This window comes from Phyllostomus hastatus, unplaced genomic scaffold (assembly GCF_019186645.2).
Source record: "Phyllostomus hastatus isolate PE091 unplaced genomic scaffold, TTU_PhHast_1.1 phas_scaffold_46, whole genome shotgun sequence".
Lineage (NCBI taxonomy): Eukaryota > Metazoa > Chordata > Mammalia > Chiroptera > Phyllostomidae > Phyllostomus > Phyllostomus hastatus.
This window is the reverse complement of record NW_025334032.1, coordinates 29,787,901-29,815,253: the sequence shown is the minus strand read 5'-3', so window position 1 is coordinate 29,815,253 and position 27,353 is coordinate 29,787,901. Positions and strand designations below refer to the sequence as shown.

General features: G+C 41.9%; 1 protein-coding gene across 4 annotated transcripts in view; it reads left to right on the top strand.

Moving 5' to 3' along the window:
• The window catches only part of RBPMS (RNA binding protein, mRNA processing factor), a 167,317-nt gene that overhangs the window by 52,677 nt on the left and 87,287 nt on the right, over positions 1–27,353 (top strand). For 3 of the 4 annotated variants that reach the window (XM_045821592.1, XM_045821591.1, XM_045821590.1), the window contains exons 2-4: positions 13,922–13,999; positions 17,177–17,215; positions 18,395–18,457. In XM_045821592.1, the coding sequence (XP_045677548.1) occupies positions 13,922–13,999; positions 17,177–17,215; positions 18,395–18,457 (180 nt within the window). Of the gene's footprint in view, positions 1–13,919; positions 14,000–17,176; positions 17,216–17,554; positions 17,634–18,394; positions 18,458–27,353 lie in introns of those variants that run through there. The other variant, XM_045821593.1, reaches the window with a different exon arrangement.

Sequence of the window (27,353 nt, the reverse complement as noted above, 5' to 3'; positions counted from 1 at the left end):
TAACTTTTCAAAGTATCTTTCTTTAGCTGGCTAAATGAAGTCCCAAGTTTTAGGATTTGAAAACTTTCATTCTTCAGTGCTCCTTCCACCCATGCCAGCAAACAGGGTTACCATATAGCATTTGGGGAGTTATGTTTATTTAACTTACTTAACAAAAACTTGTATAATGCTTACTATGTGCCAGGTACTTTTCTAAATGCTTTACAAATCTTCCTTTATTTAATCCTCTTAACCAACAATTTTCAACCAGTGTGCCGCAAAAATTTTAAAAACATGCAATACTTGACTATTTAGTCAGGGGCACTGACCTGTTCTCCCTTACATTGTCAAATAAAAAAAAATCATAACAGTCAACACAACAATAGCTGTCTGGTGTAAATGAATTAAAATCATGCCCCTTTTATTTGTCAGATTGGCAAGAGAGAGAATATATTTTTTGGTATGCCGCAGAATCTTAGTAATTAGTTTATGTGTGCCATGAGATGAGAAAGGTTGGAAACCGCTGCACTTAGCAGCCCTGTGAGGTAGATTTTACATCTTTTCAGTTTACAGATGAGGGAGGGAGGCTCTAATTAGTTTATAGGTTACGCAAGATCACTCAGCTCGCAGGTGTCGGAGCTGGATTTCAGATCCAAACAGTGTGGCCCTGGAGTCTATGCACTTACTGAGCTCTACACTGTAGTGTGCTTTTCTTTTTCACACGGAAGAAACAAACAAACTAGCATATAGATTCAGGTAAGACTGTTAGGTCAGTATCTGTGATGAACTAATTTCTTATCAGGAATGGGTTCATCTCTGGAACCCATTTACCTTGTTTTTGCATTGACAAGCCTACTGAATTCTTTAAATTTGTGGCTTAAGACATTTTTTTTTCATTGGTTGTATGTCCTCTTGCAGCATGGTAAAGGATCTCTGGGCAAGTATCAGTCTACATTTATTTTAGCCAGTATCTTTATTCATTGGGAGCTCTAGTACAGTGGAGCTCTTAAATCCTGAAACTGAAACATGTATCATCAAGAGATGCAACATGTTTTGAGCGCCGAGATTGTGAATGTTAAGTTTCTATTGCACTAAACTAAAGAAAAAAGAGATAGCTGCCGTTTTACCGTGAAATGTAAGGTTGTAAGATCAGGATCAGTCCATTGTCTAGCCCAGTTTTCATTAGACTTCAGTAGGTGGTTGGATGTTGGCTGCCACAACGTTGCCTGAGCACCCAGGGTTCTGAGCGGGCCGTGCACGCTGCTGCCCAGAAATGTCCTTGCACTTCCTAAGTTTACATACAGTGTTACTGCAACAGGCTCCCTTGGCCTTTGAGGTCAAGAGATTTGGTGCGGATCAGAGATGTGGAGACCACCACTACAGTGATTTTGTAAGGAGCCTGGAAAACTTGGGGATCTAACCAAATAAAAATGGCAGCCCTCAGGTCTCAGACCTCTGTTTGTGTGGAGCAATTTAAACCAGCAGGCTGCATTTAGTGGTCTTTTCCTTCCACTAGAGCAACTGAAAAGTTAACAGTGCTGTGGGAACCCATATTCAATATTGAACACACTTTAAAAGTTTTAGATTGACATTGCAAAGCATATGTTACTTCTGTTGATCTAGGTTATTTCTTAGCCTTAAACCTCACCGTTTTTTTTCCTGACATGTTACATGCCTTTCATTGCTCCCAGCCAATACATGCAGTCCTACTTGGGAGTCGTGTGAAGACTTCTGAAATCTGTATCCCTTTACAAAATTACACATATGTCCACATTTACGTAACATACGAACTTAATGTCAACTTGGTTTATGACCACATAGATGGTAAACAGACATAATTATAGGTGGTTATCAAATCAAATATATTCAGAGAAGAGTTAATTCCTGTAGTAGGCTGGGGGATTATTAGTTTTAGCCTAAATGTATTGGGTAGGTTCTAGAATTGGAGACTCGTATGGTTGGAAAACCTAGGGAGTGATCGAAACTTAAAAATGGAAGTTCTTGTACTAGGAGAACACAGTATAAGCACTGGGCTTTGCCGTGTGTAGAGTGAACTAAGTAGTTTATGAATAAAAGGAAGTATCCAACCTCAACTACGTTGTATTCCAAAAATTTATATTTCAGTCATGTGGTATTTTAAATGCAGACTGATGCTGGCTGAATGAATTTTCATGTAGAAACAGGCTTGGAAAAGTAGATCGTCCTTAGTCATGAACTCACCGATGCCTTGTTATTATTGAACACAGAATGCAGCCTGTACACGTATATCCGTGTTCAGTGGACTTCCCTGGGCTTGATCCTCCTTCGCCTTTTCCCTGCTAGTGGTTTAAAATGTTTTAAGTTCATATGTTTGGTGTTTCTATTTTTTTTATATCACTTGAAACATATGGAATAAGGTATGGATGTTAATTAAAGTAGACCATACCTAAGATAATTGCATACTACAATAAAAGGGAGGGGTTGAACGAATCAGGAGAATTGTAAATTGAGTACCATATACTCATTTTTGGGAAAAGCCAAGTTTATTTTATTCTGCTATAATGATACTTTGACAATACTGAATCTTCAATCAAAAAATTAATAGGAATAGATTAATCTTGTAGGGCTTTAAAATAGAAATATATTTGAATATATGAATTCATAACCATATAGCGTCACCACTCAGCTTTACCAACTGATATAACTCTTGATTAATGTGCATATAGTTATGTTAAAAAGTTTTTCTAAATGTACGCTTAAATTTGTTGAACTTTCCATTCTGAGATAATTGTAATAGATTCACACACCATTCTAAGTAACACAGAGAGATCCTTTGTGCCCTTTGCCTAAATTTTCCCACTGGCAACATCTCGTAAAATGATAGCGCAGCATCACAACTAAAAACACGGCACCCGTAGACCCTGCTCGTTGCATTCAGACTTCCCCAGCTCATGCGCGCTCTGTCCTGTGGACCCAGGGCGGCCCCGTCGCCGCGAGGATGCCTGCCCTTGCCTCTGTGTGCCGCGCGCCCTCCTCTCGCCCTCCGCCCCACCTTTGGCCCCGACTCTGCGAGCTCCACATCTGCTTTCCATCGCTATAACTTCGTCATTTCAAGAATGTTGTGTAAATGGAATCATGTGGTATATGACCTTTAGGAATTCGGCTTTTGTACTCAGCAAAATTCCCTTAAGATTTATCCAGCTTGTTTGTAATCACAGGTTTTGTTTGTTTTTTTGTTGAGTGGTATTTCATGGTGTGGGTGCGCCACAGTTTAACCATTCACCCATTGAAGGGCATCTGGAGTATTTCCCTGTCTTGGCTATTATGAATAAAGCATCTACAAACATATGTGCACAGGTTCTTACATAGTAATTACATTTTAATACATTTTATTAAATACATTTTGTAGAGTAATTACATTTAATACATAAAATTACAGTTTAATGAGAAGCTGCCACACTGTTTTCTAGAGGGGTTGTACCTTTTTGCATTCTCACCACAGCGCATGTGAGAGATTTGGTGTCTCTGCATCCTTGTCAGCACTGGCATTGCCATTCATTTTGTTTCCTATGAGATGACACAATCTGGTATGGCTATTCATCAAATGGATGCCTTTTTTTTTTTTTTTAATTATTTTTTTGAGAGAGATGAAGGGAGGGAGGAAGAGGGAGAGAAACATTAATCAGTTAGTTGCCTCTTGTGCATGCCCAGACCTGGGAATCGAACCAGCGTTCGCTTTTGCAGTACGATGCTCAGCCAACTGAACCACACAACGGTCAGGGCCCAAATGAGGACTTGAATGAGTTATGGGTATTAATCAGTGTATAGTGTAGCTAAAATAGACAATAAAAAGTGATGAAACAAATCTAGAATATTATAACGTTGAGTAAGATACTTTTAATGTGTCATGAATGCTAATACTTAATATAGAAGTTAATTCGTACTTTTAATTTTCCCTTTAATGTAGATATGAAGAGAGCAGATATTAGTACAAGTTTAATTAAACATTTTAGAGAGTGATGATCTGCCTCACACCACTTTAAAATTTATTACTTCATTTTCCTCCTCTTTATTCTCCTCAGCCTGGATCTGTTTTTTTAAATCCGAGAAATAGAATGAAAAGAGAAACAGATTTCCCGGATGTAACAAGCTGAAAGAGGAGAAAGGATGAAAAGGCTGTAAGAAAAGGCTTTAAGAGAAGGCGTGAGGAGCAGGAGAGTGGTGGGGTGCTGGCTGGAATGGGACCTGCTGGTGGCTTTCTAAAGAGGTGGAAAGACAGCAGGTGGTGAAGGGCCTTTGAGTCACGCTGTGGTGGTTTATAATATGGAAATACTTCTAGTTTAACTTATGCAGGTTCTTTTACTGTGCAAACTTATTTTTATTTCCTCTCTTGCCTACTTTAAGCCTGTTTGCAACAGTTGCATGAATATTTTAAGCCTCTCTTGGGGTTGCCCTTGGAGCATGAAAAAGCATCTTCATTTTGAGTATTGTTTCTGAGCTCTTCCTATGAACCAAGCACTGAACTCTAAACGCTTTACATCTATTAACTTATTTAATCCTGTGACAACTCTGTGTAAGAAGCTACCCCCAAATTTGACAGCTTACACAATGAACAGTTGTTGCTTCACCATTTCTGAAGGTCAGGACTTGAGCAATTGACTTAGCTGGGTGGATCTCGCTTAAGGTCTCTCATGAAGATGGCGTCGAGACGTTTTGAGCTGGGGCTGCGGACTTCTGAAGACTTGACTGGGCTGGAAGGCCTGCATCTACGATGACTCACTCATGTGGCTTTTGACACCAAACCTCTCAATCTCTTATGTGGGCCTTCCCAAGGAGCTTCTTCTTTTTTTTTTTTTAATATTTTATTTATTTATTTTTAGAAATGGAGGGAGGGAGGGAGGGAAACATCAATGTGTGGTTGCCTCTTGTACGCCCCCCTACTGGGGACCTGGCCCACAACCCAGGCATGTGCCCTGACTGAGAATTGAACTGGTGACCCTTTGGTTCAGAGGCTGGTGCTCAGTCCACTGAGACACACCAGCCAGGGCCCAAGGAGCTTCTTGATTGTCATCACGACATTGTGTCTGCCTTTCCCCAGAGCAAATGACCCAAGAGAGGCTTTCCTCTACAGAGGAAGTCCCAGTGCCCTTGTTGACCTAGTATCAGGAGTCACACACACTCACTTCTGCCAAAGTCTGCTCATTTGAAGTGAGTCACTAAGTGAAATCCATGCTAAAAGGAAGTGAATTAAGTTCCACCTCATGAAGGGAGGGGCAACAAAGAATTCGTGGACATATTTTAAAAATGGTCACAAGTGGACCCTAGCTGGTGTGGCTCAGTGGGTTGGGATCAGCCTGTGAACCAAAAGGTCACTGGTTCAATTCCCATGCAGGGCACATGCTTGGATTGTGGGCCAGGTCCCTGGTTGCGGGTATGTGAAAGGCAACTGATCCATGTTTCTCTCCCTCTTTCTCTGCCCCGCTTCCTGTCTCTCTCAAAATAAAATTTAAAATACCTTTAAAAAAAAAAAACCCCTGCCACAAGTAGGGACTGTTATCATCCCCCTTTTCCAGGTGAGGACACCTCTGAGTGGAGAGGTTAAGTGACTTGTCCCAGATGTGTATCTAGTGAGTTGCAGAACCAGGATTGAAATCCCAGTGGCCTGGTTCCACACAAATCTTTCTTTAAAAACTACATATGCTATACTGCTTTGAGTACTTAACCTCTTAAGTGCATATTAAAATGTTAGAAGGACTTTATTTCTTCTTCATACTCATCCATATCCGTATATTTACATACATCATACGGCTCTTATATGCCTTGTTCCTAGTACTGTGACTTAATATTTACATTCCCTCATGGAGTTTGTTCTGCAGGTACTTTTGTCGTCATCCACTTCCTGGTACTCAGATGCTCACCACCCTCACGTGGGGCAGAGCCTTCATTTTTGAAGGTGAGCTGACCTGGCACCAAAGGTTTTAGGTGGATGGATATTGGGTTGTTTCCCACAACTAAATATTGGGAAGCAAACCTCTTCTCCACCTCTTTCTAGTTTTGCAGTTCCCACACCTTCTCCATTGTTAGAACCGTGTATGGTGCATTGTGACGGTTACTGAGAATGCATGGCAAATTGAAGGTGACGGTCCCTGAGATGGAGTTTGTCCACGACTGTCAGAAGCAATGAATGCTGTAGAGCAGTGATTTTCAAACTTTTTCATTTCATGGCGCATAAACTGATTACTAAAATTCTGTGGCACACCAAAAAATACGTGTTTTGCCTATCTGACAAAAAGTACTTTGGTGTAATTTTGATTGGTTTGCAAAAAATAATAGCAGTAATTACCTACCCTTTTTGCTCCAAAGTGACTTTTTAGAAATCAGTTGCCTGTACTTGTATATAAGAGTTTCTGATACCAGGAATTAACCAGTCTGACACAACCTTATTATGCGGCGTGACCAGTAACATGCAGCTGTATTACATGACTTGTATATTTATGGTACACGGCAGGGCACTCACACTGAACGCTGTTGTTGTGTTGGCTGTTGTCAATTTTTTATTTGACAATCTAACGGGAAAGGTCAGTGCCCCTGACAAAACAGTTGGGCATTGCATGTTTTAAAAATTCTTGCAGCACACCTGTTGAAAATCACTGCTTTAGAGCCCTGGGCAGTGGTGGGTCTGTTATCTGCCACAGTACAGTCTAAATTTTTTTTCAGGTGCTTTAAATGACTATAAAGAACTCTGTGTGCTGTGTGGCATAGCTTTTTCTATGTAGTTCAGGAGAGGTGGAATGACTTTTTTGTTTGAATAGCAGATCTCTGTTTTGTTAAATGACAATCACTCAAGCAATGCAGAAAGAGAGGTATGGGGTTTTGATAAGATCTTTTCCATATTCTCTGCTTATATGTAATTTTGGTAGGTCAAGGTAAAAGTCTGTATTGTGGGTAGGCCGGGTGGTTTTTTTGTTTTGTTTTGTTTTGTTTTGTTTTGTTTTGTTTATGACATTCAACTTAGGCCACTCAAATGGATTAAAATTCTAAGGGCAAGTGCACTTGGAGGCCTTAGAATGCAAACTTCTGTTTATAATACAGTGGATTAATGCATACATCTTTAAATCTCCCTGTTTTAGCAATGTAAGCAGTATAATTGAATGAAGAGTAGGATTCCACTGGCTAACCAGATAACAGAACCAGCTGTCAGAAAGTTGACTAAAAGAAACAAGGAAGCCAAGGTGGAGTAAAAACAGGGCCAGGGTTAAGGAGTAAAGCTTCCTGTCTTTACAGGGAAGTTCTTGTTGAACTCTAAGGACCTGACAACAATGTATTGTGTTGACAGCATTCAGTGAATTCACTAACAATGAGGGAAAGTTCTCACATGCACACACTTACATATCTAATGTCTTATCTAGGTTAACCCAAGCCCTAAATTTCTGCTTTGCCTTTGCTACCCACCTCCCTTTGTGTCTGACAGCACTATAGAAATTTGTTTTGTTTTGTTTTAAGATTTTATTTATGCATTTTCAGGGAGGGACGGGAGGGAGAAAGAGGGAGAGAAACATCAGTGGGCTGTCTTTCTCTTGCCCCCAACTGGCCACCTGAGGACCTGGCCCACCACCCAGGCATGTGCCCTGACCAGGAATCAAACCAGGAACCTTCTGGTTCCTGGGCCAGTGCTCAATCCACTGAGCCACACCAGCCAGGGCAGAAATTTCTTCATAATGAGGTTAGGTGCTTACATGTATAGACACATCTCCTGGGCAGTTTTCAAACTCTAGAAATTTTCTCTTTGTCTCTTATCCTTTTATACTAATGTATAGCAGAGGCCAGAGGTGGCCTAGATTGGACTTTGGTCTTAAGAAGTCCTGTCAAAGTGAGATTATGAGACCATCTGATTATAAATCGACACTGGGAATGAACCTAGTTCATTAAGCACAGTATACTTAGTAATCACCTGCCATCCCCAGTTCTCTGTGCATGTTCTGGGCCCCGCATATGTGAGTTCACGGGATGCCACACTTCTCCTCCTTCCACCTGTGCTCTCCCAGGAGTCTCGCTTCCTTTCCGGATCCTGCTGGTTACGGACACTTTCTGGTTACCTTGGCAAAAGGACCTGGTTTCCATGGGCCCTAAGTCAAGGTATACATTTGGACATCCTACAGATAGGGTCAACCAACCCAGTAGAACCCAGGGCAAACACTAGTGGGCACCCTAAAACCAGGGAGGTGTGCATTGTGGGTAGTTATGTGGATTTTTCCTTTAGAAAGAAAAGAGCCATTATCAGTTTAAAGCTAAAACAAAACTGGGAGTCAGTGTAGTGACCCTTTCTATCCTATGTTTAGTCAGTCCTTGGTGTCTATAGCAACCTGAACTCCTGAACCAAAACATACCTTCCTGGGGCTAGCAAAGGGGTGAGTCTTCAAGTGCAATAGATGGCCATTGTCAGGAAGAAGAAACTTGACCATCTGCTCTGACCCGAAGCCAGTGCCAACAAAGAACTGTAAGTTGACCAAAGGCTGCTCAGATTCTGCTGAGTTGCAATCAGAATTATAGGCTTGATGGTCCATTTTAATGGTTGTGATACTCTGTTTCCATGGTGGCGAGGCGGGAATGGGAAGCCGCAGCAGGCCAACAAAGCCGCCTTTGCAGGTGAGGTGACCAGCAGTCCTCAGCAGAGTTCATTCTTGCACGTTGGTGTTGCAGCTGGTGCGTACAGAATAAGCAAAGAACTCATTTCATTCATACTTCATTTTAAAAGCGTGAAGTAATTTAACCATTATGTAAAACTTACCAACAAGGCTCTGGAACACTGCTCCCCTGCCTTTTGGGTTAACAGTACCCCAGCTCTGTGAGAGTTAGGCTGCACAGAAATGTGGAGCTCTTCTGAACTTCTCGGTCCCTGAAACCGAGTTTGTGCAGTGTGGTCTCGCAGAAAAGAGATGGCACTTGCTCGGGTGTGGGAGAGTGAGTGATCCCTCTCTTCTGGTCTGAGTGGAGAGTAGAGCGGTCACAAAGCAAGGACACCCTTAGACTGCAGCTGGGGCGGTCCCGGTCCTGTGGCCTTATCTCAGAGGTGCCGATACCCCTCTTAGGTTAGATTGGACTTTCAGAGTATGAGGACCCACTGACTTGTGGTCAGAATTGACGTGAGGGACAAATACATGAATGTATATTCTACAAGATCAAGTTTGTCCCTCTGGAGCAAGGATAGACAGGAAAATGACAATTTCTAAGTTCAATGAGGATAGGCAGGACCTGAGGTTTATACCTGCCAAGGAAGGAGATACCTTTGGGTTTGTATTTGTTTTCTCTTTAACAAAGTTTACTGTTACAAATATTTAAACAACAAAGTGTATAAATACATAAAATGTTCTATAAATTGCACCCACTCTCCACTGTAAACATACAGAACTCCCTACTATGAACATGTAGGGAATTAGGTATACAGAGGTATACATTTTTTAAGACTTTTTTAAACTTGAGCATATACTACATTACAAAAAAAAATTGAAAGGATTAAATTGGGATTATGAGCAATTTCTAGTGTTTGCTTTTTTTTAACCTGATGATAACTTTGTTTCCTTTTTTTTTTTTAACCTAATGATTGAGAACTTTATTGTAGATACAGGTATATCTACCCGTCATTTTACATGTACTCGCTAGTGAGTTTGAGCGTCCGTTAAAAACTTAGTGAATTACATACATTTACATACCGTTGTTGAAATTGGACTTATTTATGCATAAGTGTGTTTCAAACATCAGTTGAAAGGTGAACAATTTTACTGGTGTTCATGTATGGGTCACCCTGTCCTTGAAGATGGACATGTAGTCCTGAAATTTTTAGTGGTCTTTGGTGGTTTTGTCTTTTTCATTTCTCTGCCTTGATTCTGGCTGTTTTTGTCTCATTTCTCTCTTTCCTCTCCTCAGTTGCCATTTCTTATAATGTGAACCTCTTTTGCCTTTTTGTCGTGTGTGTTTATCGGTTGATGCTGTAGTGACTGTCCTGATATGACTGACTGGGAAATGTGGTCCCTCGTTCTCTCTGATGTGTGGTCAGCAGGGGTGCTTGTGAACACTCACTCACTGTGTCCCGTGGATACACAATGTTGTTCTGTAGATTGTTAAAATCAGCCATGGGGCATTTATACAGTGTACCCTCTGTGTGCCTAGGACTGTGCTACCCACTGTAAAAAAAAAACAAAAACAAAAACAAAAAACCCTCAAATCCTACAACGCCTATTGAAAGTTCTTACCTGTGAATCCACTGTGTATTACAAAGAATGATTACTCCAGAAGAGTGATTTAAACACACACCACATCTGAAAGCTTCTTTTGGAGTCTGTAGCTGTATGTTTAAAAATGTGGGTAGGTGGAGGGAAAGCTTGCAGAGGGTAGAAGGTTAGAGAATCATCCCCCTGGTTTTACTCATTAGAATCTTTCAAAGGAGTGATTGTACAGTTATTCATGAATCATTAGAAAAGGAGAAATTGTCTTTCCCAATCCTCTATCAATTTAAGAGGAACCTGGGGAGGTCTCAGCTCAGAGCAGCTAGAGGATGATCCCTGAGACCTTTATCTAAACAAGTAAAACATACACAGAAAATGCTCCCTAGTCTTTGGACACTGGTATATACCAGATGCGGCCGCTTACTGAAAAGTATACATGATGATTCGCGGCAGTGTACTGAAATTAACAAGCAGTGTCCATTGGTTTTCATTTGAATGTTTAGATTAGTTACAAGATAATTAATGCCTGTTATTTATTAAAGATTAGGGCCTTTCCATTTCAAGGCCTGTTTGGCCTTTCTCTCCAGGAAAGCTTAAGACTGACAGAATGGCTTTACTTACTGAGTTAGAGTTTATTAAATTAGAAGTCAGTCACAGAAATGTGGCTTGTCTTTCCCACTGAAAGCTGGCACTACCACTTAAGAACACATGGTTAGTTTTATCCAAAATGTAGCTGTGGCCTCTGGTGAAATGATACATAATAGCTGAGCCAAGAAGGCTCTCGCTCTTACTGTTCCGCACAGGATGATTTCTCCTAGCATTTGTTCCTTTGGAACTGTTCGGTATTATTTATCCAGGTAAAGATGAAGCGGCGGGGTCGGGTGGGGGGTGGCTGGTGCATCCACAGAATCCACTGGAGTCCCTTTGGGATAGAGCTGTCAGCAGCTTCATGTCTCGAACTTCCATAAGGCATGTTGTGTCCTTGACTGAGAAGTGTGTTTCCCCATGTGTCCGATGAAGGAAACATCTGGGCCGCTGGAGGCATGGCGCCAGGCACATCTGTGTCCTCAGACACTGCTGGTCAGTTAAGGCCCGCCCAGGATCACGATGGATCTGCCACAGAAGTTCGTTTCGTGCCTCTCACTTGTTGTTTTGGGAAAATTTTCTTTCATAGTATTTGATCATGGATTTATGTGGATTTATGTATTTCTTAAAATTGTAGCTCACTGTTTGGGTTCCAGTTGGTTACTTTGTGAATGAGTTAGGCCTCCTTCTGTTACTATGGAAGGTCAGGGGGCATGTTCTGCTTCCTTCCCTGACGCTAAGTTCCCTGCAGTCAGAAGTCACACCTTAACCTTTGTGATCCCCATAGACCCTGGGAAGGTGCAGGGCAGGGTGCTTCGTCAGTGAGTGGCTCAGATGAGAAGAGTGGTGGTGAGAAGAGCAAGGGAACTGAAATGTTTCCAGCTTGGCCCAAGGTTCTAGGTCTCAGTCACCTGGAGTTCATAGGAAAGTATGAATCACATATCGAAGGAGAGGTTGTTTTTTTCTTCCAAGTTTACTAGCCTGAGGTAGTCCAGAAATGATTTAAAGCACGTGGATTCCAAGCCACGCACATTTTAGTGACCTTTAGTCGTTACTAAATACTTATATACTTCATAACGTAAGTATTTAAGAGTTATGGCTCCTAGTCAGTGAATCTGTGCTATCAGAGGAGAGAAGAGCTTTTCAGCGGGAAGCGGCATATCCTGGCAGGCCTCGGAGAAGGCGTTGGCTCTGTGGGATCCTAGGAAGTTTAAGTTGCTTCCAGGTGTCAATAAAATGTCGGGCATGTTATTAGTTTGCCTCTAATCTGACGAGCGACACGGAGTTAGTTCCCTTGAGCCTCCTGTCGTCTTCCGTGGGCGAGAGGCAAACGGAAGCCCAGTGGTCCCCCTCGTGTCACAGCTTCCTGTGGGGACACGAAGAATCTCTCCTGTCTCTGAAATACTTACGTAGAAGAGTTTTCTCTGTAGACCTGACAATTTTTGTTATAAATATTGACATTATTTATAATTTCATCAAGAAAGTAAAGTATTTTTTAAAAAGATAATTCTCAACAAAGTGAAATTACAGTATCTAATACATGCTTTATTTGTGGAAAGGTAGGAAAAACGACTAATAAAAACCTTTAAAATCACTTCTGATTCTACCACTCAGGACGAAGCCATGGGAACATAAACATGTTGGGGTGTGTATATATCCCACAAGGCATTCTCCCTCTCCACATACGTGTGTGTCGGTGGGTTGTTTCACAGAATAAACCCAAACAATATGTACTTTTTTCCTGAATGTCATTTTTGTTGGTTGCGTATTATATTTCATGGATGCAGGTGAACCTTCATTTATATCAAGTGATGTTGTTGATAGCCCCCAGATTTCTCGTGGTGGTGTTGCTAAATTATTGGGCTCGCAAGTTTGTGGAGCCATCTTCTTTAGATTCGTACTGTAATTGGGAGTTTATTTCCTAAGTTAACTCCCCAAATCCTTTTTTTTAAATGGCAGTTTGTTAATTATGCTATTACAGTTGTCCTGGTTTTCCCCCTTTGCCCCCTCCACGCAGTACCCCATTCACTCAGGCCATCCCCACATGAACCGTTGTTCGTGTCCGTGGGTCACGCGTATAGATTCTTTGGCTACTCCATTTCCTACACTGCACTTTACATCCCCTTGGCTGTTCTGTGACTTCCTATTTGTGCTTCTTAATCCCCTCACCTCCTCACACATTGCCGCACGACCCCTCCCACCTGGCAGCCATCAAAATGTGCTCTCTACCTATGATTCTGTCTGTCTCTGTTCTTGTTTGCTTCGTTTGTTTTTTAGACTCAATTGTTGATAGATATGTGTGTATTGCTATTTTATTGTTCATAGTTTTGATCTTTTTCTTAATTATGTCCCTTTAACATTTTGTATAATAATGGTTTGGTGATGGTGAACTCCTTTGGTTTTTTTTTTTTTTCTTCTGGGAATCTCTTTGCCTGTCCTTCAATTCTGAATGATAGCTTTGTGGGTAGAGTAACCTTGGCTGTAGATGTAAAGAGGCCCACTCCAAGACACATCATAATTAAAATGCTAGAGGCTAAAGATAAAAAGGATAAAGGATAAAGATAAAGATAGTTTGTACCCTAGGTCTTATAGTTGTCCGTCAGTGAGTTCTGTCCCTGTTTTGGAACTGAGAAGATGCAGGTAGGCATTTTGGCTACTATTTGGATGTGTTTGAATTGTTCAATAAACTTCCACTTATTAAAATTACTGTGATGATTAATGCAGATGCAGGAAGCAGTGGCAGGACAAGCAAGAGAAAATAAATGGCTTTGATTTTAGTTTTGAACCACATACTGTGTCCATTTGATCAGAGCAGAGGAACGGTAGGTTGTCCACCCTCGTAGCATTTTTCTAAAGCTAATAAAGTAATTATCTGGATCCTTCCTCTGCCATCCCCCAGTTTTAGAACCGGACAATGGCTAGTTGGGAAGGAAGTCAGTTCATGAATTTAAATCAGCTAGAGGTAGTTCACTTTGAATAACCCGCAAAGAAGAGAGTTAACTTAATGTCATCTTAACATTAGAGTGCTCTTGCGTCATTGAATGCTTATGAAGTAGGTAGGATGCATGGAGTATCTGAAGACGTGGTTTTGAAATTGCACGTAAGAGTGAGTCTCTGGATTCCACTCCTCTGAGCGGTTCTCATGTCTCTTCCAGGTCCGGACCCTGTTTGTCAGTGGTCTCCCTCTGGACATCAAACCTCGGGAGCTCTACCTGCTTTTCAGACCATTTAAGGTACCTTTTCTGTTTCAGACATTGTGAAAGGAAGCAAAACGTGTGAGTAGAAGCTTCCTAAGGTCTCTTTGGAGGAAGAAATAAAATTTTGAGAAAGTGCCCTATATAGCGCTATGTTTAAAAGGTCCTTGGGTAGTGGGGATTTAACAACTCAGCTCTAGTGTGCAGTCTCCCTTAGGAAAGGCGGAATCCGCCTTCTGTCCTCCCGACAGCCAGTCTAGAGAAGTCTCTCACTTACTGGTGTGGACGTGTATCTGTCTCTTCTGTGTAGAGCGGCCTCAGTGTCCTCCGCCAGTTCAGGATGTCTTCTAGGTACAGATAACCAAACGTGCTATCAATTATTGATTATGCATTTATGCTTCAAATATTATAATATAAATCCAGCATTATCTCCAGGAGATTATTAGTTGAAATAGTTCTGTTAGAACTATTTTTTGGGAACATAATAGGTTAAATTGACTTTCATGAATTAGAGTATGAACCTAATAACACCATTATTTTTTTCATGGGAATAATATCCTAGGTTTCAAGGAAAGAAGGACAAGATTTTCAAGTGTTGTATGAGAGTGATCTTTCCTGGTGTTTAGTGAGGTACTCAATGCAGTGTAACTATTGACATAAAACTGCTTTGGAGATACTTAATGTATCTGGGATTGGAAACCTCGCAGGAAGTCAGACTGAAGCTGAAGTAAGCGTGCTGCCAGGGCAGAACCTGGAAGCCCAGCTTGTGGAGGGTCGGAGGCCAGGACCAGGCGAGCTGCGGGCTGGAGGCCTTGGCCCTCAGCGAGTGAACCTGGAGGCCATGATAAATTCAGAGCCTGTGGCCTGAGCTGGTCATTGAGGTCATTGAGTCGATGATGCCGGCTCGGGCCACACTGACAATTAGGCAGTGGACCACCTTGGTTTTTGGTTAGATGTACGTCCCTATTGAAGGAGGACTCCAGCCATAGATGCAGGGCAGGCCGAGGATAGGATCTATCTAGCTTCTTAGGGAGAGCAAGCGGATATGACCGCTGAAAACAGCTGTGTAGGAAGGGAATAGGGAAGATCCAGGGGGCAGCCAGTTAATACCAATGAAGATAAAATAGAGTCCAGTTTATGTGTCAAGAAACCACCATTCAGTGACAAAAATCCATTCTGACAGCCAGCCCCCTTCCTGCAGCGATTTTTGACCTTCTTCATCATGTGGCACACATAAACTAATTAGTAAAATTCTGTGGCACACCAAAAAAAACATACTTTTTGCTGATCTGACAAAAGTAGGCGTAGTTTTCATTCATTCCCACTGAATGGCTATTGTGTTGGCCGTTGTCATTTTTCTAATTTGATAACCTGAAGGAAAGGAAGTCAGTGCCCCTGACTCAATAGGCAGGTAGTGCCCGTGGCGGCACAGCGGTTGGAAATCGCTGCCTTATCAGGACCGTGACGGTGACCGTGCAGAGGAAGAGGAAGCTTAGACAGGAGGCTAGCTGAGAGGAAGTGGGAACAAAGCGAAGGTGCTGTGGGAAGGAAGAGAATGCCAACCTGACAGAAGGTCCTCAGCTTCCTGTGCAGGGCTGCAGATTCTGCCGTCCCTTTCGTAGGATGAGGACGTTGTAAGCTAATTGATCTTAATGCACAAAATACTGGTGTGTTTCCCATACGTGTAGAGAGAAAGTGGTTCAGCTGGCAAACCCCTTACGTGAACAATCTCACTTAATTCTCATCACAGAACTTTAGGACAGCTTGGCCTCATTTATGCCGGTGAGGAAAACAAAGCTTCGAGTGTTGAATCGGTTTTGCTCCAGTTTGCCCACATCATGAACAGCAGGGGTGAGATTCAAACCCAAGCAGTCTGAGTCTGCCATCCCTGTTCTGAACGGCTTTGTGATACTAATGCCCTTCTTGTGACTTAAGAGCACAATATATTCCTGCCAGTGGGGTTTTACTTGAATGAAATATCCATTTGTCCTTTGCCGCTGAGGCCTTCAGGGTGTTTAAACCTGTGGGCTTTTCAGAGAAAGCACTTTAAAAAAAGATGAGGCAGGGCTGCACATCACAACCTCTTTGGCCAGAAGAGCTCAAGGCCTGTGAGGTGAAATGTTCGTGGTAGCTAATGGGTCACGTGGTTCTATGCTGGGAAGATGCGAGGATGAATCAGTCCCAAGGCTCTGCCCAGAAACGCTGCGCTCAAGTCAGGACCCTGCCACATTCCTAACACCCCTCTTAATTAAATACCGTCCCTGGAGGTTGACCCTCATCCGCAACCCTGTCTCCACACTGATATGTGCGGCGGTCGGTCGTGTCAGGTGGTGGTTCCCCCCTCTGTGTCATCCATCAGGGCAAGCCACCAGCCACTGATTGTTTTCAGAAATAAACACACTTTGTCATCCACATGCTGCGGGGCCAGGGAAGAGGGAGGGGAGGGGTTGAAGGGAGTGTTTCTGTCTTCCTTGAGGGTGAACTGGAGTAAAAACCCGATGGGGAGTTTTTGCACGTTGCAGTCAGAATATCTACGTGGCACTGGCCGATTTAATAAACGAGCAAAAGGACTCAGCAGAATTGAGCATCACTGCCTGCTTAACCTTTCCTGGCAGTTTTGAAATTTTGATTAATAACTTTTACCGAGTGCATTCCTTTTCTAAAATTATTTTTCAATTATAGTTGATGTACAGTATTATATTAGTTTTAGGCCTGCAATCATGTTGATTAGGCATTTATATAAATCACGAAGTGATCACCAAGGTACAGGGCATTCTTAATGTGTCATTGTTGGTGTTTTATAGCAAATACATGACCAGGTGATCACATACTCTTACCTTCCTATGTTAGGAAATTTACCCCCTTTTCTTTCCTGGTTCTGTTGAATAAAGATCTGCTATTGACAGAGATACCGATTGTGCTACCATTGCATAATTTCATGAAAAAATAAAAAGAGACAAATAAAAATGCATGAATTTCAGGGCTTGATTTCTTCTAGGACTCGAGTGTGCAGACATAGGCATCTGTAAAGATGGGCAAGGGCCTGTGTGTATAATTTGCTTTTCCAGTGAATGTAACATGCATTTCTGAAAAGAAGTAGCCAGTAGCCATGAAGCACTCACTTTTACTTGAGAAGGTGCTAATATAACTGCTTTTTTCCCCTAGCACTCTTCTTTTTTTTTTTCTGTCTGAATTTGTTTTGTTTTTCCTTTTCAGGGCTATGAGGGTTCTCTTATAAAGCTCACATCTAAGCAGGTAAGAGTTTTAAACTTGCATATAAATGATCACTTCCACAAAAAGTTTGAATTGACTTTCTTCAGGAATGTTACTAGGGCTCAGCATTCTTTATTCTCATTAGGATTTTATTTTGTTGTTGTTGTATTAAAAATAAGAGTGAGCTTGGTTAGGGATTAGCATGGGAAAATGGTTTGTTAATTCCATAGTCTCCAGCTAGCATATCTGGGACTAGCCCCAAGGAAGGCAAATGCAATGCATCCAGCATAGTTATATTGGGATTTGTTTGTATATTCAAAGCAATTATTATCCAGATTCACATTTATTCCCAATTCTTTCCTGTTTTCTTTTTTTAATAAGGTTAAACAGGCAGACTCTCACAATCGGTATGAGTATCTGGTGGTGAAGAATCATGTTCTCTCTCAAACCCCGAATGGAGGTGGTAATCAGTGACCCTCATAGTCCCTGCAAGCTTCTTGAACATTTTCAGCTGTTTGCTTTTTCCCCTCTAATGCTGAACACTCAGCACGCTCACCTCCCAATCACTGTTCGTCACTCCGTGAGGCATTCTCTGGTTCATCAGGAACAAGCTATGTTGCTAGTATCCTTCTGGACTGACAGATACTGAGTCCAAAGGGATTATGGCCCCTTTCTCTTTCGTTGGAACAGTGTGGCCTGCACACCTACTCAAACACGAGTTTTGAAAGGCATCCCTTGGGATTTGCGATGGAAAGGGTCATTTTGCAATTTGGATTGTGTGGTGAGAGTACAGGGCTTCTCTCACTGTGTCATTGTGTGCCTTGCACTGACACCAAGAGGTGATTCAGTTCTCTTGCTACATTAAAAGATAAAGAACCTGAGGTACATGGAATTCAATTTGGGAGCGTAGACACTCTCAACCCGTTTTCCTCTACTTCCTTGTTCACTGCTGCTCACCTTCCTACCTCTTCTAGGTTATATTTATGATTCTCTAAATCCCCAGCTATGCCCTTGAAGAACCATCCTCACAATCCCTTTGATTCGTGTTAGAAATTTAGCTAAACCACTGACTCATGATTCTTCTGGACTGGCTTTCTTATTTCCACACAAATGCCTGTGGTCATTTCTTTATCTTAGCCCTTCAGTTTGACATCACCTTTGACCCAGAAAAATAGGTAGCCTCTGATTTTTTTCCCTTCATATTTGCTTTTCTTTCCTCAGCCCGTAGGTTTTGTCAGTTTTGACAGTCGCTCAGAAGCAGAAGCTGCGAAGAATGCTCTGAATGTGAGTACTCATGCAATCGTTGGGGCGGGGGTCCTTGTGAGGTGGGGGACATTGCAGAAGCTGAAATGGAATATGACTTCTCAATGTAACCGGGAAGGGTTCATCAATTTAATGAGCCCTCAAAAGAGGTTTTTCTTGGAATTGTGATCAGATGTGCAAACTATTAAGTAATACTTGGTCTTCTCTAGCTTCAGCTATAATGCTCAAAATACCTGATGATGTGAGTCTTATTTTAGTGCAGCCCCATCATATCCCTTGGTGGTGTACGGCCTCGTTTGGCCATCATTATACTCTCAGAGCTAAGCCTAAGCCAAGAATAGATCACAATCTTGGCTTTTCTTATTTCATGAGGTTTTATTTTAGGTATGTAGCTTTTTGGTTTTTAAACAGGTCTTTGTCGTTTTTCTGATTGATTAAAAACTTGCATGTATGGCTTTCCCAAAAGACATTTTGCAGTGTGATACAGTAAGTGAGAGTAAACTGTAACTGAAGAATATAGCTGTATCTGGTTTGCAGGCATCTCGTCTGCCATATGTTGCGAAGCTTTTACCAGTTCTACTTTAGTGAATATTTTTCTCCTTTGGTATGTTGAAAAGCAAAACAAGTTAAGGGAAGCAAGCCGAGATACAGTAGAAAGAAGCCAGTTTAATTGGGCTCCGAATTCTGAGAGCTGATCCTCAGGTGAAGATTCTCAGAGAAGGGCCTGGCTCCATCCTTCTCCAGGCAGATGGCCCAAGCAACTGTGAATAAGGGTTGATGAGTGCAGCCAGAAGTGTTTAGGGTGCTTCTTGAAAGGAAAGTGGCCACTTGACTGTCTGCATTCTGGGTGTTAAGGTATAAGCTTCTGTGAACTTGTCTCTGGCCTTTGTGTTGCTTTGGAACTCACAAGCCCCCCTGCCAGTGGCTCCTCTGAGCTCCTGGGTGCTGAGGAGGGACCGTAGAAAAGACCCGGTATCCCGAGGACTTGGTGGCCCAAGGGGGTGAGGTCCTCATAATGGTGTCATTGTGACAATCTTGAGAGGTTTTGGGGCTTTGAAAAAAAATGTATACATTTTCAGAAGAAAGAATTTGCTTGTTACTATTGGGGTTTTTTTGTTGTTGTTTTCATGAAAACATACAGGAAAGTCTTAGAAATCAGAGAGCTCAAAATTTTCTGGATTTGAATAAGTGACCTTCTGATCAGAAAAACTGCTTATGTACACTGTTCCTCTCCCAGAGAATGTAAACCAATTATTTGTTGAATACCAGTGGTACACAGCAAAGCAAAGTGTATAGTCGAATATTTTGGCATAAAAGTTATTTCATGGTATTTGCATTACATGGATACAACCAGAATTTTCTCAAAAAAAAATTAAACTCAAAAAATTACACTATAATTTCTACTCAAACAGTGTTTTCTTTCATTCTAACCAGGTGGCAGCTTTGTAAATGCAGAAATGTTCTAGGTCCTCCAAAGTTATGTTAGGTGAAGTGTTCACCGGGTTCTTTTCATTGTTCTTATAAAGGAAGTAACAGCAGCTGAAACTTGTTCACAGAATGGACTCTCCATTGCCTTACTTGATCTTTGCTATGTGTATAAAGATGTCACTGACTCTGTCTGAAGAACATTAGGGCTTTATAGTTAGTTACCTCTCTCATCTGAAGGCAACATTCCTTTGTGAGCTACATTATTAAATGGTCATAGTCATAAGCTGTGTTTTCTTACCTTATTAAGCAGAGTGTAGCAATATAATTTCACATTTTCTTGGTGCCTAACAGTGATATCATTATAAATGTCAGTTAATTGAGCTATGCTGTGTAACATGATTATAGAGATGTTTAAGTCCACCGCTACATCAAATGGCCCCAGGTCATTGAGCTTTCTTGACCTGAGTTCTAGTTTTAGGTTCCTCTTGTGCTCAGCTCTTCCTTCTTTTCTCACTCATAGCAAGCCTTTGACAGTACCCTCTCCCTTAATCATTAATTCTGTCTGTTGCTCATGTATTATTAATTTGGGAAGAATTCCAAGAGAAGCTTGTAAATTTCTGTCCTGCTCTGTGGATGTAAGGGTAACTCTTAATATTTACCTGAGGGGTATTGAACATGAGCTTTCTTCTGCTCAGAGGCTGACTTGTGAGTATAGGGCATTTATTACGCTCCTGGTTGATCTCTCTCAATGTTTTTAACTTTATACAATGGAGTATTAGAGGTCTTTGTACCTTAGAAGCCATCCTGTTACAGTTCGGGGAACTGAGACCTAGAGAGTATGAATGCTACAAATAGAAGTAGGCCCCCCAAAAGAGGGTCAAGGTGGCAGTGTAGGTAAACATGGTTTACCTCCTTGAACAACCACATCAGAATTACAACTAACCTGTAGAAAAACTGTCCTTCAGAACCATCAGAAATTGAGCTGAATGGAAGTCCAACAACTATGGGATTAAAAACGAAGCCAAGTCAAGGCTGGTAGGGGTGGCGACCTGGAATGGGCTGGTGCCACACCCACAGGCGGGAGATAAAAATTGGGAGGGATGTCTCAGGCGTTGGGTTGGGGGTTGGTCCTAGCTCCAAGCAGGCCCCTCAGCCCAGGGTTCCAGTGCCATAAAGGTAAATCTCCATAACTTCTGTCTGTAAAAATCAGTGGGGGTTGAGCCTGCAGGTTGGATTTGAGGCTGTGGAAGACAGAAACTTCTGGAATCCCAGACAATTCCTTTTAAAGGGCCCACAAAAGAACTCAGTTGGATTCAGTCTCTCTAAGCTGTAGCCCTGGGGCAGCAGATTGAAAACATTAGAGACATATAGGGGGGAACTGAATTGTCTGGTATCAGGGCGAGAGCTGGGGAGCTGCTTTCTCCCTGACAGAAGTGCTGGGAGAGGCCATTGTACCTTTTCTGAGCACTCTCCCACAGAACCAGCAGATGGGTGCCTTATCTGAGACTCCACCATCCTAGCTCACGCCATTTGCCCCACCCTGGTGATTCCCCATGACCCTGCCCCGCCTGACTTTCAGACCCACCCAAGCTATTTCCAGTGGCTTTTCCATATGAATGGCTTGTCTTGCCCCATGCTTCAGATTTTTCTAAATTGTCTCAAACAAGCAGCATATGGCTTCAGCAAAGCCCTGTACCTCTTGCTAAGTTGCCCCCGGCCTGGCACTAGCAGCAGCTGGCTTTGTTTCATAGTCTGGCCTCTCCTAGGCACCTGTAAGCCCAGCACAAGTAGCAGCTATCTACTGCTTGTATTGAAGCTAACGCTGTGTGACCCCGGACTGAACACAGGCAGTGGTTGACTTTGGACATGCTAACAGCAATCAAGTCTCAACTACGGCAAGAGGCTGTATACAGGTCACACAGTGGGCACACCTTGAGTCTGCAGCTTGGGTAACAGGGGAGGCTGTGCCACTGGACCCTACAAGACACCTGCTACATTAAAGCCACTCTGTCAAGCCTGGGAGATATAGTAGCTCTACCTAATACATAAAAACAAACATAGGGAGGCTGCCAAAATGAGGAGACAAACATGGTCCAAATAAAAAAAACAAAACTCCAGAAAAAGAACTAATCAGAATGGAGATAAGCAATCTATCAGATGCAGAGTTCAAAATACTGGTTATAAGGATACTCAAGGAACTTATTGAGAACCTCAATGGTGTGAAAAAAGATCCATTCAGAAAGGAAGAATTCACTAATTGAAAAAAGAACAATTTACAGGGAAACAACAGTGTATGGTGGATGAAAATGAGAATCAAATCAGTGATTTGGAACATAAAAAACTAAAAACATCCAGTTAGAACAACAAGAAGAAAAAAGCATCCAGAAATACGAGGTTAGTGTAAGGAACCTGGGACAGCTTCGGGTGTGCCAACATTTGTATTATAAGGGTGCCAAAAGGAGAAGAGAATGAACAAGAAATTATGGAAACCATTTGAAAAAAATAATGGAAAAAAAACTTTCTAACCTGGCGAAGGAAATAGATATACAAGTCCAGGAAGCACAGATTTTCAAACAAGATGGACCTAAAGAGGCCCATTTTGAGACACATAATAATTAAAATGTCGAAGGTTAAATACAAAGAGAAAATCTTAAAAGCAGGAAGAGGAAAGTAGTTCGTTATCTACCAGGGAGCTCCCATAAGACTGTTGGCTGATTTCTCAAACTTTGTAGGCTAGAAGGAATTGGCAAATAACATTCGAAGTGATGAAAAGCAGGGACCAACAACCAAGATTCCTCTACCCAGCAAAGCTATCATTTAGAATCAAATGACAGATAAACAGCTTTCCAGACAAGAAAAAGCTAAAGGAGCTCATCATCACCAAACCAGTATTGTATGAAATGTTAAAGGGCCTTCTTTGAGAAGAGGAAGATCAAACATATGAACAATAAAATGGCAATAAAACAATTGAATCTAAAAGAATAACAAAATAAAACCAGCAGGATAGAAACAGCATCATAGATACAGAGAACATTTTGATGGCCACTAGATGTGAGGGGGGTTGAGAGGATGGTGAAAAGGTGAAGGGATTAAGAAGTACAAGTAGGTAGTTACAGAATATTCATGGGGATGTAAAGTACAACATAGGGAATAGAGTAGCCAGAGCAGTATATATGCAGGACCCATGGATGTGGACAGTGGTGTGGAAATTACCTCAGGGAGTGTGGGTGGCTGGGTGGAGGTGGGGAAATTTGGGACAACTGTAATAGCATGACAAAAAAGATAATTAAAAAAATATAGGCCTCTTGCATCTCCATCCTGGTGGCAGTGACAGACTGTTTAATTCATGTGGTCCAGGACAAATGGCCATGGTATGTGACTGTGGAGCTGGGTTTCTTCTCTCTGGAGAAAAAAACGGGCCCATTTAGGGTAATGCACTTTATCATGATGCTAACACGTCTTCTCTATGGCCCAGCATATTGTGCTTCTTTTCAGGGTTGTCTCTTCTAACTAGTGAATTAAAAACATGTGATGCTCATCATGGCTGTTACAAAATTTTCTCCTTGTGTCATCCGTCCAGGCTCTTAAAAGCTTTTCCTCACATTTCTTTGGGGAAAGTTCCATTTTGTAATGTTTTATTTGATCCTGCTGTTGAGTAACGTAAGCCTCAGTCCAGTAAGTCCCTCGTTACAGAATAGTTCTTAATGTTAGGAACCGCTTCTCTGTGTTTGGAGCTTCTCTTCTTGCTATTATTTCTGTGCTTTGGTTCCTCTCGGGCTTAGTTATGAGTATTAATAATTAGTCTTTTCTTGTAATGATTGATTTTTAAACCCACTTAGTGTCTTCTATTTTGTGATTATGCTTCAGTGAATTTGATAATTTCATGGAAAAGCTCAGATTGAGTTGTCTGGTAACACTGAACTTGTATCAGGGATTACTCGTATCTTCTACATTAAATATAGTATATTTTGTTTATCTAGTAAAAACTCCCAAATTCGCTGAAAGTAACCCAAACCCAGACTTCGCGTCAAGTTATCTGTGTTCCTATTAATCCACATGGCTAGAAACCCCATTCATTCTTCAGACCGACAGCAGAGTGGGACCTGTGCTTCCCCCTCCACACACACTTGTAATCTCTTGACCGGCAGTGTTCCGTTTTCCATGCTAATGGAAGGGGGAGCTGATAACTTCAAGTATCCAAGTATTTTTAGGGTTTGTGCATAACTTGGGAATGTAAATCAGATACAGTCCCACTGAGAGTTAGCCTGGTAGTGAACACTTGATCTGTGGAAGTTTTAAGAAGAAACACAGGAAGCAGGGCAGGTCTAAGGATGAAGACCCCAAGCAGGGGCGGGATGAGGCCCTCTCTGGTTATTCCCGCCAGCTGTGAAGACCCCGATATCGCTGCTGTGGCCCCACTGAAGCCATGGTTTCACAGATCGGCGTGGTCCGTAGTTAACACTGAGGCCAGCAGGCCCGCTGTGCTCCCTGCTTGTCTGCAGTGCCTCCCGGGCACCGTCCCGCACCGTGCTTGGGGTCGGCTCCTCCGAAGTACTCTCGAACATTGTGTGTGGGCTCTTGAGTACACACGCCGACTTGTTAGAGAACTCTCCTCCCCTGACTGTAACTAGTTGTTATGGGGGGTAGGTTTTATCATAGGCTCTGTTATAAATTATTATATCAGGACTGCAGCAGTCTGACGTTATCAAACCATGCATTGCAAATTGGCTTAACAACTAAGTAGTGTTTAGGCTAGCCATAATTTGCTTTACTGTCCAACGAGACTCATTGATCCAAGTGAGCGATTTTCAACCTTTCTCATCTTAGGACACGCACAAACTGATGACCAAAATTCTGCAGCAGACCAAAAAATACATTTTTGGCAAATCTGATGAGAGAAACAGGTGTAATTTTGATTTATTCACAGTGGACAGCTATTAGTGTGTTGACTGTTGTCCTTTTTTTAATTTGACAATCTAAGGGAAAAGAGGTCAGTGCCCCCGACTCAAGAGTTAGGTGTTGCATGTTGTAAAGACTCTCATGGCACACCAGTGTTGCTCTTGTAGGACACTGGTTGGAAATTGCTGAGTGAGTGATCTCTTAATTATCATTGCATCCTAAGACCATTGGGTTTTTTTCAAACTACTGTATTAAGATATAACTCACATACTACATAATTTGCTCACAGTTGACATTTAATATGGTATTGATTTCTGAAGTACAGCACAGTGGTCAGACATCTACATGGTTTATGAAGTGAACCCCCCAGTAAGTCTGGTAATCACCTGACACCATACATCTTTATAGTTTGCCCACTTGAAGTATACAATTCAATTTTTTTTTGGTGTCAATATTATTTTAATCATGATGAAATATGACAAAATTTGCTATTTTTATGACTTTTAAGCTTATGATTCAGTGGCATTAATTACGTTCATCATGCTGTGCAACCATCACCGCTATCTGTTGATATTTCCAAAACCTTCTCATCACCCCAGCCAGAAAATCTGTCACCATTAAACACACATCCCCATTTTTCCAACCCACTGGCCCCTGGTAATTTCTAATCTGTTTTCTGTGTCTAATAGTTTGCCTGTTTTTAATATCAAAATTCTTGTCTTTTTGGTTTGGCTTCTTTCACTTAGCATGTTTTCAAGATTCATCCATGTTGTTGAATGTATCAAAATACTCTTTCTGGCTCTGTAATATTCTGTTGTATGGGTATACCACTTTCAGTCTATCCATCCGTCCATCTGTTGATGAACCTTAGGAGCTGCTTCTACCTGTTGGCCTTTGTGAGTAATGCATCAGTGAACATTGCTGTACCAATGTCTGTCTGTCTAGGACAATTCCTTTGCATATATGCTTAGGAATAGAATAGCTCAGTCATGTGGTCACTAGATTTTTAGCTTTGTAGGAACCTCTAAACTTTTCCATGGTGCTGTACCATTTTATATTCACATCAGCAATGTTATGAGGCTTCCAATTTTCCCATATCCTCACCAATACTTCTTATGTTCAGGAGCTGTTGTTTTTTCTTAATTATAACCAACCTATAATGTGTGAAGTGATCACTGGGTTCTTTGACGAGGACACTGGCCTGCAGTGTCCGCGGTGTTATGGATGAGATACGAGATAAATTCACATGGACTACTGAGTCCTGTGGAGGAAAAGGGACGGTGCAGCTTCTCTCTCAGGGGGAAGCAGGCCTTGGAGCGCCCCGGCAACCCTCTCAAGAGGCGAGCGCCCCAACCCTTGCCTTGACAAGCTTTTATTGCACAGGAATAAAGCTCATCAATCATTGTCAGGCAGAAATGATTAAACAATAGATAACCTTTAAAGAACTCTGGGGGATTATTCTGAGTCAGGGTCAGATAGTTAAAGGTTTATAAAACTTTGGGGAACAAACTCACTTCTTGCTTGGTCCCTTATATAAATTGAGGGCATTAATTAGCAAAGTAGGTTTCATAGGATTTTATGCATTCTTTCTTAGGCCTGATCACTGTAGGGAACTCGTTCTTTCCAGCACAGGGCCACATTTACCTCTGGCATTGTTTCAGGCCTAAGTCAGGCAGGGGAAGTAAGGCAGCCAAGAGATTAGGAGACTTCTTGCAGACAGAATGAGGACTCGGGCTTTGTCAAAGCCGAGGGGTGAGGGTCCATCGCCCCCCTTTTCTGTAGCCCCCAAGTCCTTCCCTGGGGGCCCCTGTGATCATGCCTGTCTTAGGTCGTCCCTCCCTTGAGGATCTTACCTGTCATTGGCTAACCAATCAAGCATTGGGGGCCAGGCAGGGTGAAGTAAAAGGGGCAGAGGCAGTGCTCCTGCCAGGGAGATAAGCTTTGTCTCCTTAGTGGCTTATGGTCCCAAAGTCACTCACTCAGCCTTAGCCATGGCGGGGGAGGGTTGGGTTACAGCTTCTGAAACCAGGCAGGGCAGTTCCCAACACTCTTGATAAAAATTTGACCCATTTCAGTAGCAGATTTAGGTTCTTCTGGTATCTTGTGGGACTAAAAACATCTTTCAACAGGGATTAGTTGCATTTCTGTGATGGCAGTTCTAAACAGTGGAACTGTGTTACCCTTAAATGATCTACCTGATCATAAAGAAGAGAGGAGAATACCCAACCCAACCCAACCCTTGGATGATCCTTTTAATAAGATACACTGGCATGCTGCATATAAAAGAATACAAAACGTAAGGCTTCAAGGAAAGGCATTTTCCCAAGATCTACATAGACTTTGTAGGGATGAGAGCAGTTGGTTTTGAGGAGGGAAAAGGTGGCGTCATTCAGACTTCAGTGCAAAGGAGCCCTAATAATAATAAGTAAAAATAAAGAGGAATTGAGGATATTTAGAATTAAATTATCTCTTGATTATTGTAAAAATGTACTGGTTCAACTGTATGTGTGAGAAAAGGAAATTTCAGAGAAATCTTTACTAATCTTTTAGAAAGCATGTTGAAAAGGTACCTGATAGTGTCACATGGAAA